Source organism: Acanthaster planci, linkage group LG03 (genome assembly GCF_054643075.1).
Source record: "Acanthaster planci isolate LZ-2023a linkage group LG03, COTS_SCS, whole genome shotgun sequence".
Classification (NCBI taxonomy): Eukaryota; Metazoa; Echinodermata; class Asteroidea; order Valvatida; family Acanthasteridae; genus Acanthaster; species Acanthaster planci.
The window spans coordinates 10,647,922-10,663,936 of record NC_141779.1 but is presented as its reverse complement, the minus strand read 5'-3'; the positions used below and the strand labels follow the sequence as shown (position 1 = coordinate 10,663,936).

Sequence of the window (16,015 nt, the reverse complement as noted above, 5' to 3'; positions counted from 1 at the left end):
AACAAATAGAATTCAGTGCTTCCTGACTGCATCCTGTTAGAAAACAGACACAGCACTGAAGCTAATATACCGGTTCCCGCTAACCCTAACCCTCCTCAGTCCTCCAAAATCTTTTTGTTTGTTTTCAAGGATTTTGGAGGAATGAGGACGAATGGCAAAAAAGTGTGACCGATTGTAAAAGATGCATTGTGTCAAGGTTGTAGGTTTGACCTAGTGTTGTTTATGATCAGCCATGCATAAATTCATTTCGAGATTATACATATCATCCATACTGCTCCAGGATACCATTCACACTGCCTTTATCACAATGACAGGAATTACCAGAGGAGTTTTGCAGCCCACTGTGCTATTTTTAGCGTGCCCTCTTCCGATATTATAAAGGCCATGCGTTGCACTTCGCGTTACCGCGCGTGATGACAGCCATGTTTCCTGATATTTTGCAAAAGTTCTGACATAAAATATTCATATAGTAATCCCAAATCAATGTGTTATAATGGTGTAATCTCCAACTTATCCAGCAAACTATATTGATTCTTTGCATGTGATTATTGGCTCTCATGTGAGTTATAATTATTAGAAAATATCATGATAAAAATACCTTCCTGGGAAGCCAATGGGTCTGTTTGTGTTTCGTTCAAAGTTCCGGGGGCTAACGTAGAGCATACCATCCAATGCATATCGGGACCATGTGTACATGAAAGAAGCGTAATCTAGATATGACCAACTTATATCAAAGCTTTGTAATTTTTAAGTAATTTGGCATATAGTGACTGACAGGGTTTCTGGTGGTTGGATCGACATGTTACACGAGTTATTCTTGTTCATGTTATAAGTGTGTTCTTTATGTGTGTTTTTATGAGGAGAGATACATGTATGTCATGTCATGTCATGGCATGTCATGTCACTGAGAAAGTTTTCAAGGTCATGCACGCATATTAAGGAGTCACCAACCATGATGCATATGGAAGGGTTTGGCTATGAATTTGTAGCTGTCACTTAGTTGGTACCCCTAAATTCCAGGTGTATTGCTGGACTCATAATTTCAGTAAATGTGTACGGAATGCCACTAATATGTTGGAGTATAATTACTTCATAAGTTTGTTGATCTGTGGAAAGAGAGCATTTGTACATCATTACATGTACATGTATACGGTGTTTGTTTTATTTGGCTCTCAGCACTAGGCTTTCAGTAAACCTCACCTCTGTTGGTGTGTGCTGAGTTAAGCACTGGATTTCACAAGTGAGGCAGCACATTCAGCCTGAGTGGTGGCTGTTGATGTAACGTGCCGGAACTACATGTACAAATGCATGTGCAAGAGCCGCATGTATGTACATGCACACAGTGTGGACTTAGCAACTGCCTGATAGGTGTGGACGGTTTGAGGCTTCATGTTGGCTGCTTCTGGCTGGAGGGAGGCTCATGCCCCAAGCAGTGTGATTGAACCAGCGAACTGAACAATAACTGAAAACTGTTTCAGATTCAAAGCAGGGTACTGCTTGTTGTTGATGCAGGAGATCTCATGTAAATTTATTACTATACGATTGCATAAATATGCAAAAATGCCAATGGTCACTCTTTTGCATGTGTTTTCTATGCGCAACACAAATATGCACTGCTTCAGTGCATGTGCAGTTGGTTGCCAGCACAAAATGACACAGACTCCTTTTCTGCTGTCCTTATCACTACAGTTGGCTTACTGCTGAAACTACAACTACAGTTGGCTTACTGAAACAGTGAGGCACAGTTGTTGGACAGCACAATGTAGAATGTGATAATCCTAATACATGTATGAGGGATAGTTAGTGCACAATATGACACAGCTGTGCATCTTTGTGCTGCTTTACCAGCTAACCCAAAGAGTGACTTTGAACAGCATAGTGTGGCTGAAAAAGGTAGATATGTAGACTTGTGTTTACTCTGGGTCATTAATAATTCATGTGCGTCTAAATCATGCATTAAACATACGCGCGACAACCAATCAGAAGCGAGCATTACCTTAGGTCTAGGCGCTGGCTGCGTGGGTTGCCAGGACTCCGTAAGATGGCAGCGTGCTAATAAGAGCTCTGCGTAGTTGTGGCGTCTACTGAGCGTTACTTATCTGACCTACGACCGCTGGTGGTTGGGGATATACCTCAAGTGTGCCTGGTGCGATCGGTTATGTGGTGCTCGTACTCAGTTGCGGGAACTGCCGATTATATGAAATCTTATTGAAGATTGGGGGATTGTTAGACAGTCCCATTTATTTAAGAAGTGTTGGATTAGGATTAGGAAACCTGTGGGAACCAGTTCATTGGGGAATTAGCGAAGCTTAGACTGGAGGGAACACATGCTGTTGTTCCATGCTTGTTGGCAAAGCGACGGTTGATTGCAGTCCAGGTCTGAGAGCTTGCTTTTCTCGTTGAGGTTTACTGGGTGCAGGTTTCTGTTAGAGTCTGTTGAGGACTATTATATTTGCCTTCATAATTGACTGACCATGTTTTATTTCATAATAACTTGAAGTGGGTAAGGGTAGTCACCTTGAACCTTGTTGTAGTTTGGGAACTGTGTTGCTTCGTAAGACAGTAGAGATTATTGTAGTATAAGTGTACCCTGTTGTGTTGTACAGTTACGAAGATTGTAATTGCTTGTACGGTCAAGACTTATCAGTTATAAGCCATCAGTAGATTATTTATTTAGACTTGAGGGTTACCCTGATCACTGTGAGGGTTACCTGGCTATTGTGAGGGCTACTCTAGAGTAGGAGGATAAGTTTCTTAACTAATCACGTTTGTGGTGCAGTTGACCAAGTAGGACTAAATACCCGTGAGGATAATTTTGTACATAATTTGTGTATAAAGGATAATTGCCTTAGAAATCACAGGTCACTGTGAGATGTAGTCCAGTCCTGTATCACTTGTATTGACATCTATTGTAACCTTTATTGACACTGGAATCAATTACTTAATCACGTACAAAGCGGTGGTAAACTTCCACCAAATGAACAGCCCCTAAGGCATAGTCCACCGTTCACTAACTGATATCCCCCCTTGCGTTTGAACAGCTGCTCATTCTTGCATAAAGTTAAGGCCAGGTCCATTCGTTCTCCAATCAGGCTAGTCTGCTGGTCCGCCACAAAAGGTGTCAGTTGTCCCGCCACAATAGGAAGGTTGAAGGCAAAACGCCCTTCCATATCTTTAAAAATCATTTGTCAAAACATTGCAGAATGGATGAAAGTACATGTATTCAACACTTTTTACATGGGAGAAAAGTGCTAGTTACTTTTCTTGTTTCTTCTGTTTTGTTTTGTTTTTTACTTTAGTCTGTTTAATTCGACTGAGACACATACATGTACAGTGTACATGTAAGTAGGCTAACTTACCTCAAATTGCATGGAATCTGCTATTCTTGTAAAATTGTAATATGTGACATTATTGGGGTCAAACCCTGCATGTTCTGCAAGATAGTTGAAGAAAGTCTGCAAGCAAAGAGAAGAAAAGAAACTCAACTACACGTACATGTATCTATTTACCATTTACATGTATACACAACCTGACCATCATCACATCAAACTTGTTTATACATTTGCAAATTTCTCTTCTGATATAATACAAACATTTCAATGATAGTTCCAATGCAAAGATTAACACTGATTGAAGACACTGAAAAATGCTCTCTTACTTGGTTTTTGCTGATGTATTCATTGTGCCATTTCCCCAGTTTGGCTCGTAATTCCTTCAATCTTGGGCATGCAAAATCATCTGTAACAAGTAACTGAAGGTAAAACTAAACATTAAACCAAAGTCACACTGGGCTATCATAGACGAGAATCAAAATCCTCCCCCAAAGGAATGTGGGAGAGGTTTGCTATTGAATACCTACCCCAAAACAGTCACTAAACATGCAAATTTCATTTGCATATGATTCAATTTGCTAAAACCTGATCAACCGTAGTGCACCCTCTAGTCCCATGATGCATAGCAGAGTGGCCACCATGTTCGTCTTTCTATTCCGGTGTTAAACTGTCCGAGTCAAAAGTGGGGAAAGATGAGAGGGAGGTGACTGTTTGGGGTAGGTATTCAGTAGCAGACCTTTCCCACATTCCTGTGGACGAGGAGTCTTCTGCTTTCAACCTACTCCAAACAGTCACTATCTCCAGGAGAGGGGTGCAGTGAGAATGCACCACATACAGAAAGTGTGTAAGAGGATATAAGCCTCAGGTACTGTAGTGCGACTCACGAGGTCATTAAGTTGTTAGGTAGTTCCGGTGGTGGTCTGCCCTGCTGGAGAGCCCTTTTGCGATGATGTGACCGATGTCGGGACAGCTCTTCCATGTGAGGAGTCTCTCTGTAACACATCGGTGAGGCCCATGAAGTCGAGACTGCCCGGATGTCATGAGCTCTGATAAGGTGTTGAATCTGATTGTCCGGGGAATTTGGCCATTCCAGGTTGGCAAATTTAATGGCTGAAACTGCCCACCTGGCTATAGTGTCTCTGGTCACTGCTCGATATGGCTTTATTATTGTTGTAATGAAGAGCTACGACATTGTACTCTGAGCTTTCTAGTCCTAGCTAGGTACCGTTTAAGAGTTCGGAGTGGGCCGCAAGGCTTGCCATCTGGGGTCCCAGTGTGTTTAGTAATGTCCGGTTCAAAATATCAGGAGGATGGAAGGAAACAGACTGATTCTTGGTGAGAAATGAGGCGAACACCATGGGGTTCCCATCGGATGTGGCCATCAGCAGTGGATCATGCTTTAAGTTCACTGCCTCGACGTGAGATAGTAACTGATAGTAACCACTGGAGGGGGTGGATGAAGTCTGTTATAGGGACAGGGAGGTTTACATAATGGAGTCCCACTTTGGTCTGTAGATGGCCAGTAGATGAAGCTGTCAAGGCCATCAGTCCGAGAAGGCAGAGCCGTGCATGGGTGGGAGCCGACAGCTAATGGAAGAGAGGACCTTCACACAATCCAGAAGATTGTTGATGCGATTAGTCATAAGCGAAACTATGCCCTAGTAGAGGTTGATAACCACTCCTACATGTAGGTAAGTCAGACATCGAGTGGGAATGGGCTTGGACTTCTCATGATAAATAGACCATGGGCCAGAAATCATAGCTTACATGTTCATTCAGAGTTTTGAGAGGCAACTTACTTTTTGCTCAAATAAATACCTCACATACTATGAATCAATATTTTGTCTGTTGCCATCCGGATGTTTTGCTCTTTAATGTGAAAAATAAGGGTATGAAAATGCGAAAATACTTGTGTTTTGTTCGCCTTTTTACAATGTGTCGAGGTTAGAGACAGCACCCTCTATCAATTTGAGCTCATGAAATACCACTGTGCACCTGGGGACGAGTGCCACTCAAAGTGAACATGGTGCCGTCCGAGAGCATACAGGCGTTTGCTGTGTTTACGAAGAATCAGGAGAAATTTCACAATTTACAGAGATAAGTTGGTGAAAATACATGTATGACATGTTGCGAGAATTGGAAACAGTTTGATGGATAGGAGAGAGATGTTTCTCTGGAAAACATAGAAATAGCGAAAAACGAGCAATCTAAGCGGGGTGTGGCTTCTCGGCCTTCCAAACATGCCAAAGTTCCATGCCCAGCATATCACATGCCAAGCGTTTGTCAGTCATGTCAGGTTGTGCTTCTCCTTTGTGTCCTTGGGATCTAGGTTTCTCTGTGTCAGTTAAAATACTAATCATAGTGCTGATTCTGATTTAGGAAGCAGATGCAATTTCAGGAAAAAAGAAATTATTTCTGTAATACTTATTTCTACAAAAAAAGTCAAGTTGAAATTTTTTTCGGGGGACGGGATTCCACAGCATTTCCGTGCAAATATGGTGAGTCCTCCTCACAGGCATGGGCTAGGTACTCGGAGAAGAGAGGCAGAAAGGCAGTACAGCGAAGGCCATGGCATGGAGCTTTGCCAAGCCTAGCAAGGGTAGCAAGGGTAGACTTGTCCTTGTCTTTGAAAGGAATATTCCCGGTAGACCTCTGAGCATCGGAGGACAGCTTATCTTTAGCAGCTGTCAGGGACGGCGAGAAAGTTCTCATAGTCGTCCTTGGAGAACTGGAAATAAGATGCTGACCTGTTCGGGAACGGGCGCCAGTGTCTCGCACCAGTAAGAACCTTGAATATCTCGACGAAAGAACGGTCTAGCAGGAGCTCCAGGAAGAGTGGTGCCGATGTCTCCAGTCTAGCAAGGTGGTGCTTGAAGGAGGCGTGCAATGAGGCCTCAGCCACAGGAGGGTTAGCAGGCACGCCCAAGATCTGGATCATATCCTTCTGCAGAAGACGGAAACATGTCTCTGAGGGAGTTAAGTTGGCTGCGGAGGTAATGTCTTTGTCATGTGAGGACAAATCATGATTGGCTTGAGTGGAAAGGGAGACGTCATGTATTGTGCCATGGCCCTGAGTTGGGGCACAGTGTGAACCGTAGACGGAACCCGAGCCCGGATAGGTTGAAGGTTGGAAGCCATCATGCGAGGGTTGGACTAATGGAGTCGGATGCAGAGGCGGATGCAAAGTCAGATGCAGATGCAGGTAGAGTTCTGCAGGCAGGGGATATGGATCCGGAGCAGTCACTGGGGCAGTTTGACTCAAGGCGGCTGGCTATTTTAGACAGAGGGAGCAGACTGCTGTCATAAACTCAGCTGAAGAAATGTCTTGCTTAGATGAAGAGCGAGACTTCTTGTGCTTGGACCCCGTAAAAGAAGACAAGGAGTGTTTACACTTCTTGTGTGTGGGTGATCTGGCGGTAGAACTGGCAGGTAGAGTCTGAAGAGTTGGAGCGTTTGAAGCCCATCCAGATTGCAGATCGCACTCAGCTGATAGGGGCTGGGGTATTGTCGGGGAAGCGGCGTCAGGGGCACTGTGGCCAGAGAGACCCAGCAGGTAGCGGAAAGACAGAATGATGTATGGAGTTCGGAACCCACAACAGCGTAGGAGGCCCATGGGCTCTGCTGCCCGGGGATGCAGGCAGGGATGAGCCTGCACAGCACGGTGCTATATCTGTAGAGGCCGCCCCAAGGCAGGGCAGCGTCCAAATCATGCCTATGTGTGCCTGAAGGGATGTGTGAAGAAAATGGCTCGTGGTGGTTGGTGCTGTTGGCATGTGTGGCTTGGGGCCGTCCCTGCGCATGGTCTCGTGTGCCATACCAGTGGGTAGGTGTCAGCTACGGTAGGCGCTGATAGGGAAACCGCCATTGGACCTCAGTGCTTGGGAGCTGGGCATCGAATGTTTGCACTGCCCAGACCCAGCTGGCAGAGAAAAAATTTCCCTCCGAGTGCAGTGCCACTCTGCACTACCTTTGACTGCAATGTGATGTGGTGGTGAAGGGAACTGAGCATTCCAATACTGCCCGCTCTATAGCTCAGACCCTGAAGTAAGGCGTGGTGAACCCTGGACTGGACAGGGAATGGTTCTGCCAGCAAGTGTTAGCACGGAATCTCAAGTACAGCATGCAATGCCACACGATCATCCACAGACCGAGTCCGGTCAGTTTTTAGGGGAGAGTGGCGCCATGGAACGACCGCCGTACAACCTCATGTGCCCCAACAGTCCCAAGGTCGCCCCATTGACCCTATGTGTCTGCTAGAAAGGTGGTAGATCACGGAACGAATTGCCACACTACATGTACCTCACAGAACCCCAACTATCCCGGGTCACCCTGGTGACCCTATGTAGAAAACTTGGTGTTAGAACAGCATAGAGTCAACATGGAGCCAATGAAAATGCACACAAAAAATGGAGCCTATGACAATGCACACACAAAGGAGAAACAAAATGCCACAAAACACACACTCAATCATGAAAAATAAGGAATGTAAGTTTATTACAATATGTTAAGGTTGATCAAATTAACAAAGGAATGTGTAGGGAAATGGAAAACTCGAGAATTCAAAGATGCCAAAACTGACACATCCCTTTGGAATCATGCTAAGGAAAAGGACGAACATGGCAGCCGCTCTGCTACGCATCATAGGACAAGAGGGCGCACTACGGTTGATCAAGTTTTTAGCGACTAGAATCATACGCACAGGAAATTTGCATATTTAGTGATTGCGTGGTGACTGTTTCGGGTAAGTTGAAAGCGGAAAACATATGAAACGGTGATGACATGCAAGACAAAAAAAAGAGATTGTGTACAAAGCAACCAGTCCAGTATCTGAGTACTTCATGTGCCAAAAATTGTCAACAAAGACAACTACATGCATGCATGTATGTGCATGTGGTCTCAAATTTTATTCATCCATTTCAGGAGGGATATATGAAATTTCATTTCCAGGGAATGTGCAAATTAAAATTCGAGAAGTGAAGAAGTAATGCCGCCAAAGCACTAATTTACATTACAAAGTTAGAAATAAAGCAAATTTTGTCAAAGGTCAGAAATTTCAGTTACTGGCTGAATTCTCTAGTGTGATGTTGCGGAAAATTTTTCTTTGGAAGTTGACTTGAATTTTTCAAACTTTGCTTGCCACTCTGCCTCATGGAAACATTTGAGAATTTTGTCAGCTGCAGTGAGTAAAGTTTTGCCTCATTTCAATTTTTTTTGCATGTTTTTTGGCACCTAAGGTTTCAGTCTGATTAGGGTGTGTGAGTTGTCGGGGGAGGAGGGGATATATGTAAATAATGTGAGAGAATCTCTGCTTGGCCAGAAACTCCCAGCCGGAGATTTTGTCACTTACAAAATTGTTGGTCAATGGCTCTGTGAATATGGGGATGGGCTGCCATGCCAACTGCTCCTTCCACACCTGCCAGCCCTCTGGGGGGTACAGTCCAGCCAGATTACTCTGGGCCGACATCAGGGTCCGATCATAGGCTGTGCTGCGGACTTTGATCTCGGCTCGGATGTAGGACGAATTCAGCAGTTTCTTGTCTGTCACGTAGCGCTGTCTGAACCACTGGCCCAAGTCATAGTGTTGCCGCATCCCTTCCTGATAAACACACCAAAACAAAATATCCATTTCAACTGTAAAATACCAATAGAACTATCTGGAACCACCACCAATAGACTACGTTCTAGTGTCAGCCATCTTGAACTGAAATTAAGGTTTGCTTGTCATTTTGGTTACATAGAAAAAAAACAGCAACAAAATACAAGGTCATTACAAATTCATGCCAGCTTATGTTTAAAATAAATTTTAAAATGTGATGTATCTAAAAGTTTAAGACACATTTAAAGCAAAAAAGTGAGGCTTGGAACCCCAAATGGTCTGGCGCCACCCCATAACAGATTACATTCAAGGTATGATTCAAGGGACAAGATAAAAAAATGGCATCTGGTGAATAAGGTCTACCCTGTGGTCAATGAGTCATAAATGTGACTGAATGCCACAGGAAAACCATTTAGAGCTCCTGTGAAAAAAGGAACCACTGATGTTATTTTGATACATCAGTCTTATGTCCCAAGAAATATGAACAATGGATGTGGATGAAACTAGTGATACATGTAGTTATCATTGACACAAGATTCTTTTTACCGGCTGCATACATTTATCAACATAGATTTTGTTGTTCTAAGCAGCAAATGAAATACATCTTCTATCTTTTGTACTGATGCCTGGTGAGATCGACGATTGTATTCAGCTTGTTTCTGTTTTCTTTTTGGAGGGGGAGATTTTGACATTATTTTCAGGGCATTTTTTTTTACTTGACAACTTCCTCAATCCTACAAAACTTTTGAAACCTCACGGCTATTTCATTTCCTTTCCTTCTAAAAGCAAGTAAAAAAATAAAGCTACACCCCTCAGGGAGGACATAAGAGGTTTCATAAAAAGACTTAAAAATGTTTGGCTCCTCCCCTAAACAAAATGGGCCCCCTTGAAAAGTTGGTTCTGGATCCACCCTGAGACAGTGTTGTAGTACTTGTATATTGTATGCCTAGTCAGGGCCTTCAGTAAAGCACATGCAGAGGTAGAAATTGAAGGAGTTGGAACGAAACAAGGATCAAATGTTCAGTCTCTGGAGTCGTGATTGTAAAACCAGCAGGGCAATAACTTATGTAAACACTGATCATCTGTTCAACTAATTCGATTAGCACTGAAGTCTGTGCTCAAGGCCGGTCATGTTACGTGAGGTCTTCCAATACTGTAGGCATTTTAGTGTACAAGATGGCCGCATACAGCTAAGAAGAATTATATTACCGGTCCGATTTTAGCGATTTCTCTGAAGACAATGCTGACTTGAATGAGCTTTCAGATGTAAGTATTGGGTCAGATGAGGAAGAAGACATTCTTTGCTACTGTGTGTGTAGTCTACCAGCTACTACTGACATGTTTGTTTGTGATTCCGGTCGATGTAAAATCAACTGGTAACATTAATAATGTGTCAGCTTAACATTGGCCTCTATTCTGGAGGGTTCCTGGCTTTGTGAAATTTGTCTGGCAAGTAATAAACAGTTGAGAAAGAAATTTGACATTTGTGTTTATAAATTATACGCTCAGTCCATGGTTAATGTTATTCTGTTGTAGGGCGGAATAATGCCGGTTGATTCAGAGATCTACGCCAACCTCTCTCCCTATGCATGCCACGCGCCCACATGCTCCATGTCCCCAGTTTGTGAAGTACATGTAGGATGGTATTGACTTAAGGAGGCTAATAAATTTCCAGTTATTTGTTCTGTACTATTTTTAAGTTATCTTGAAGAGGATGTCATAAGAAATATATTGATATATGTTTGGATTCCATCTGACCCTGCAAAGCAAAAACAAAACGATTTGAAGTGGGGATGTTTTGAGATGTTTTTTGTGTATGTGTAATGCAGAGCAAACTGTGATTATTTTGTACACAAAAATGAGTGTAGATAAAAAACAGAAAACCTCAAAGCTCATTTTTGTAAAATCTTTGTTCCTATCTGTGCCATATTTCAATAATAGGAGCACTGTTAATACAAGATTCTACTCATAACAAAGAAATTTGTAGGTCCCAATCCTTTGTTTTTCATTTTTTTTCCTTTCATGATAATACAAGATTCCTGTTATAAAAGGGTAACTGCAAATTGCAAAGGACCAACCTCCATGCTCTTATTAACGAGTTTAACTGTACATCAAAAAAGGGCAAAATTAAAAAAAAAAAGCCTGACTTAAAAACTGTACCTGTAAACCTGTCAGTTTTTAAGAGTGCATTTATTTCTTTTACAATTATTTCTTGATGCAGAGAACGAACAGGTGCTGTTATAAATGGGAGAGGGACTTGAAGGAGATGATGAAATTGTAGCAAAATTATGGTAACCAGTAAGGTGTCCTCTGGGATTTATGTGTTTATTAATTCATGACGTAGTTGCGTTGCTGAGTGGCTGCCAGACGTCTTCCAGTGTGGAAGATACGGGCATGTCGCACAGCCCCTGTCTGGACCGCACAGCTATATAAACCGGCGTGTGGTGGCGGGAAAGTCAGTCTCACATGAGGTGTTCGTTGCATCTGTAGTCTTAGTCGTTTTACTTGGAGAGTCTTGGTTGGTGATAGTGTTCATCTTTCGTAATATCAAAACAGTGTTCGAGTCTTTTCTGCAAGCCCCTCATGTCAGTCCCATAAATTTATCTAGTCAGTTGCATACACAGTTTGTTCATTTGGTTGCTGATCAAAACGCCCGAAACCTGCCTAAGCGTCATTTAACAGTGATTTGAATAAACACACATAAAGAATAAGCAAGTTTAGTTTCTGTTCAATGAATGCTGTGGAGAGCGTAGGATCCAATTGTTACTTCTCCCTGTGCTGTCCTGAAACCCCGTTCATGTGTGTGTGACCGGAAGCAGCTGCGACCACCTGACGGTAGACTTCCCCAGAACGGACCTGCACCCCTGGCCTACTCCACAGCCATTCGTCGGGTCAAGCCCGGGTGTCGTCAACTTGGAACGCCACAAATAGTGTCAGAAGTGGGATAGGTGCCGCAGTAAACTTCTGAGCACAAAACACAGCCGGGAACACACCTTTAGCAGAAGTACACACACTGTACATGTACATCTTCATGCAAGACAACATGAAAGTTTTGATCTGTGTGAATGCACAATTTTCATGTTCTGGGTCTACTGTACATATTAAAATTAGGCAATGAGCATGTTATAAATCGTGGGTCAATTTCTGTTACTGCATGCTTGGTTTAACTGTTTTATTAAACATCATATACATGTAATTCTCTTTCTGCATTGCCCAAATGAGTGTAAGCTGTCACTTATTTGCCCTCTTTACGGTTCCATAATTTTACATTTAAACCAAAGCAACTTTTACATTTTTTTTTGTGCAAAGTTAGAACTTGCGCTTTATAACCTTGGTATTTTTTGCTTGGAGTATCCTCAAAAGATGATAAGGCACTGTCTACAGCATAACTTGCAGGGGACACATCCCAGATTTGAACATGCGAACTTGTGTCACAAATGTTTAACTCTTCAAATAAACACGGAAGTAGTTTCATGTGTAGATCTTTTTCAACTGTCAAAGCCATATTAATGCAAAGCCTCTGCATCCACAGTGTACACATAATTATGATGCACAATACATTTGTTGAAATGGTCTACTAGATTAAATACGATGTTCCAAAGGCAATATGAGAGGTACATGTACAGTAATAAAAATTTACTCATTTTGCAGGTATCTCCTGTTTAATGTTTCTTTTATTTTTTCTGTCTCGGGCATTCCTCAGAAGATGATCTTTGGACGGAGCACAATACATAACCTGCATGACTGTATGTACAGGTACATGAGAACTCTTGTTATGAAACAGCAATGCTGACAATCACATTTAATTGAGTGGTATGTCATGAACAAATTTATTTTGGGGGGGGGTGGTGCATTGTCTATTACGGTGTCTTCAGACTGGTTTCCTTTGTGCACGTTTCCCTGCTTGGAAGCCTTTGCACTAGTAGAAGCGTCACACAGCGAAAGCATATTGTGTCTGAATTGTTCCACTGTTGGGTTGTCCCAGCTTCCCCCTGCAGCCCTCTGTTTGCTGAAGTACTCCTCGGAGGGGTCCTGGTTTAGCTTTTCACTGAGGACGTACTTCACACCAGAACTCAGCAGAACTTTTGCAAGTTCCACAAATGAGGGGACTTCAGAAACTGAGAGAAAATAAAACTGAATCAAAATTAAATTTATAACCTTGATGGCTGGAGCATGAAGCTATGAAGCATTTCTATGGGAATGCAAGGAGAGAGGGGAATTTTCACTCAGCTCCATGTCAGAATTCGGATACGTCTGATCATTGACCACACGGTGCACGCATTTGAATTGTTGAGCTTACTGGAATCTTTCATTTGGAATTATTATCTCCATATTATTTGAAATTAAAATGGCTTATTATGACAAATTAAAATTTCTTCCAAAATGACTGTATAAATTCATCAGTCATGTTTGCCCTTCTTCCATTACTATGGAGGTGATAGTCTGGGCAATAGTGTCCTGATAACAGCCTGGAGCTGCCAGGCTTTTTTGATGGAGATCAGTATCAAAGCTACATGTAAAAGGAATAGCACATTTCAAAAGAAACATGTATTACCTTGAAACGCCAGTCCTCAATACTCGTGTATGGGTCTAGGGCAGTTTTGCGTGACTGCATTCCCTGAAGTGGGTTGCTCGCATTTAGATAAAGAATTGATCCATCAGCCTGATAAACTTTACAGTGGATGAAGTTGCAGATGGTTTCATTGACTCCAAGGAGTAGTAACAGTGGAACTTAATACCTGAATTCATGGCAACAATGACAGGAAAATGTACAAGTTTATACTTAAAATTTTATTTTTTACAAGAAAAAAACCTCATCTTCAATGGAATCACAAGACTTAATTTTCAATAAAGGGTTGTAACAAGTTTACATGTAATAAGATTTCAACTAATTTTTTCAATGATTAATTTGGAGGTACCGGTACCGGTATTAGATCTGAGCAAATCACTTGCAGAAATTGTACAGAGCAAACATTATATCATAGGATGATCCAAAAATAAAAACACATTACATGTACTTTTATTACAAGGCAATCATTAATGAGCCAAAATCTTTCATGGCAGATAAAACATGTTTAAAACATTGTTTACCTGACCTGCCATGTACACCCTCATTTGCAATGATGGTGTCAAATGGATATGCTCTCGAGAGATCTTGTGGGGATGGCGGAGGCCCGCTGAACTTCTCGTCAGGCCAACGTCCCATTCGTATAATTGCAGGAATTGAGACCAGCTGATGCTCTGCTTGTCATACTGCACATACAAAATATTGAAAATATCATAAGCCTAAAATTTTACATTACAGTACTTTAAAACGTGGATAAACCTTCCTAGATAATAAACATGCACGTTATTTTCTAACATCGGAAGATTATGAATAAACTCATGGAATATTCTATGAACAAACTTGACATTCATGGTCGACAGAATCAGCGTGAAGTGGAAAATCTTATGACATCTAGCTTTGTAAACTTACCAGTACACTTATAAAGCTTACCATTAGATTTCTTGTCTTGTAGTAGACGGAATTCTCCAGATTGCTTAGAGTGGTTTCATCAGGTGCAACACGTCGCAGATGAAGTACACCTTCCTTGATGGATCCGCTGGGTTAGGCGTGGTGTACGTCGGAGATGAAGATGTGCCATTGCCATGTAATCTGAAAAACGTCCTACTGGGTGATGCCCCATCACAGACCAATGACCGGACCTCAAGTCCTGCCAATTCAAGATAAATGATGGCCTCAGAAATGCAGGGATATAGTTGGCTGCTGGACACTCCTTTTGTGGGATAATATCCCACTGCCACATGAAAAAGTGCACAAGCCCTGCACCATCAACACCAAAACATGACTGGCTCGACATCACCCTTACATTGCCGCTCAAAATTAACACTTCATTACTGACCTCAGTGATGTCAGTGAAGCCAACAGTTTTGCCTGGCCTTACTGAGTACACTTGCCCAGATTTGATATTCACCTCGTCAAATAGGAGAGACATATTTTTCTCCTCTTCACGACATGCATCTAGATGAAAATCTTGGTAGATTCTCTCCACCAGTGAAGCACTGAACCCCGATGAGGAATCTGTGAAATGACCATACGGGAAAAATGTTGACAGACCAGGGAGCTTCATAAAGCCTGATTCACGCATCAAATTATAGGCAGCAGAAGACCACCCATGAAGTACGATGCACAGCCAGATTATTGACGGATGCCATTGCATTTGCTCACCTTTCAGAGCTGAATCTCGCGGTTGTTCCAACATGAGTTTAGCTGGAGATCCTTTAGGAAATGCTGCCATCATCTGGCTGTCACATTTATCAATTGTAGCCTCACCATCTCTTCCTGCTTTGGGTCAAGGAGACAGCCTCACTCTCTAACAATACTGCAGTCTAAACTTGAAGTGTAGCACTCTTTCTCTTCAGAATCCGCCTCTCAGCTTGGACACTGTAGTTCCCGAGATCTCATACATGTACTCTTAAATACTAATTATAACCTTTGTTTTGTTTACATCGTACATTTGCATGTAACCTTTAATAGATACATGTACCTTGAACTCTCGGCAGTGAGATTTGCACACGGAGCATGCTACGGCAAAGGATCATGGGGCGATCTTTTCACAAGTGCGAGACAGACAAAGAATGGAGTGCGACAATCTCAAACCATCTTTTACCTAATCCTAAATGAAAGCCTGATTGAACGTACATACATGTATATGTAAGTCAACCTGGATCAAATAACTCTGAAAGCCAAATTGTATTATTTTCACCACCAAGATGTTTGTTTGAGAAACCGTTTCATTAAATACATTCATCATTCTGGTAGATCTGGAATGAACTGTGTGATCATTATTGTTTGTGTTGGATTCAAGACTCAAGAGGCAGAACTGTGAGTTATTACTGAGTATTTAGGGTTCGAGTATGAAGACTAGATAGACCTCAGGATTGAAAAAAACAGATAATAACTATGGACATAATATTCTCTGCCTTTTGCTACAGTTGCTCAATAGACATGCTGCTGTGTAGAATTTCTAACGAAGCAGTCACCACACTTCCCTTCTTGTTTCTCATACAATGCAGCACAGCAGAC

The 16,015-nt window shown here is 42.2% G+C and overlaps 1 protein-coding gene across 2 annotated transcripts in view; it reads right to left on the bottom strand.

The window, feature by feature from the left end:
• The window catches only part of LOC110988281 (prostatic acid phosphatase-like), a 55,709-nt gene that overhangs the window by 33,209 nt on the left and 6,485 nt on the right, over window positions 1–16,015 (bottom strand). For both annotated transcript variants that reach the window (XM_022251641.2, XM_022251642.2), the window contains exons 3-5: window positions 8,680–8,928; window positions 3,659–3,751; window positions 3,360–3,455 (exon numbers count right to left, since the gene is read on the bottom strand). In XM_022251641.2, the coding sequence (XP_022107333.2) occupies window positions 3,360–3,455; window positions 3,659–3,751; window positions 8,680–8,928 (438 nt within the window). The remainder of the gene's footprint in view (window positions 1–3,359; window positions 3,456–3,658; window positions 3,752–8,679; window positions 8,929–16,015) is intronic.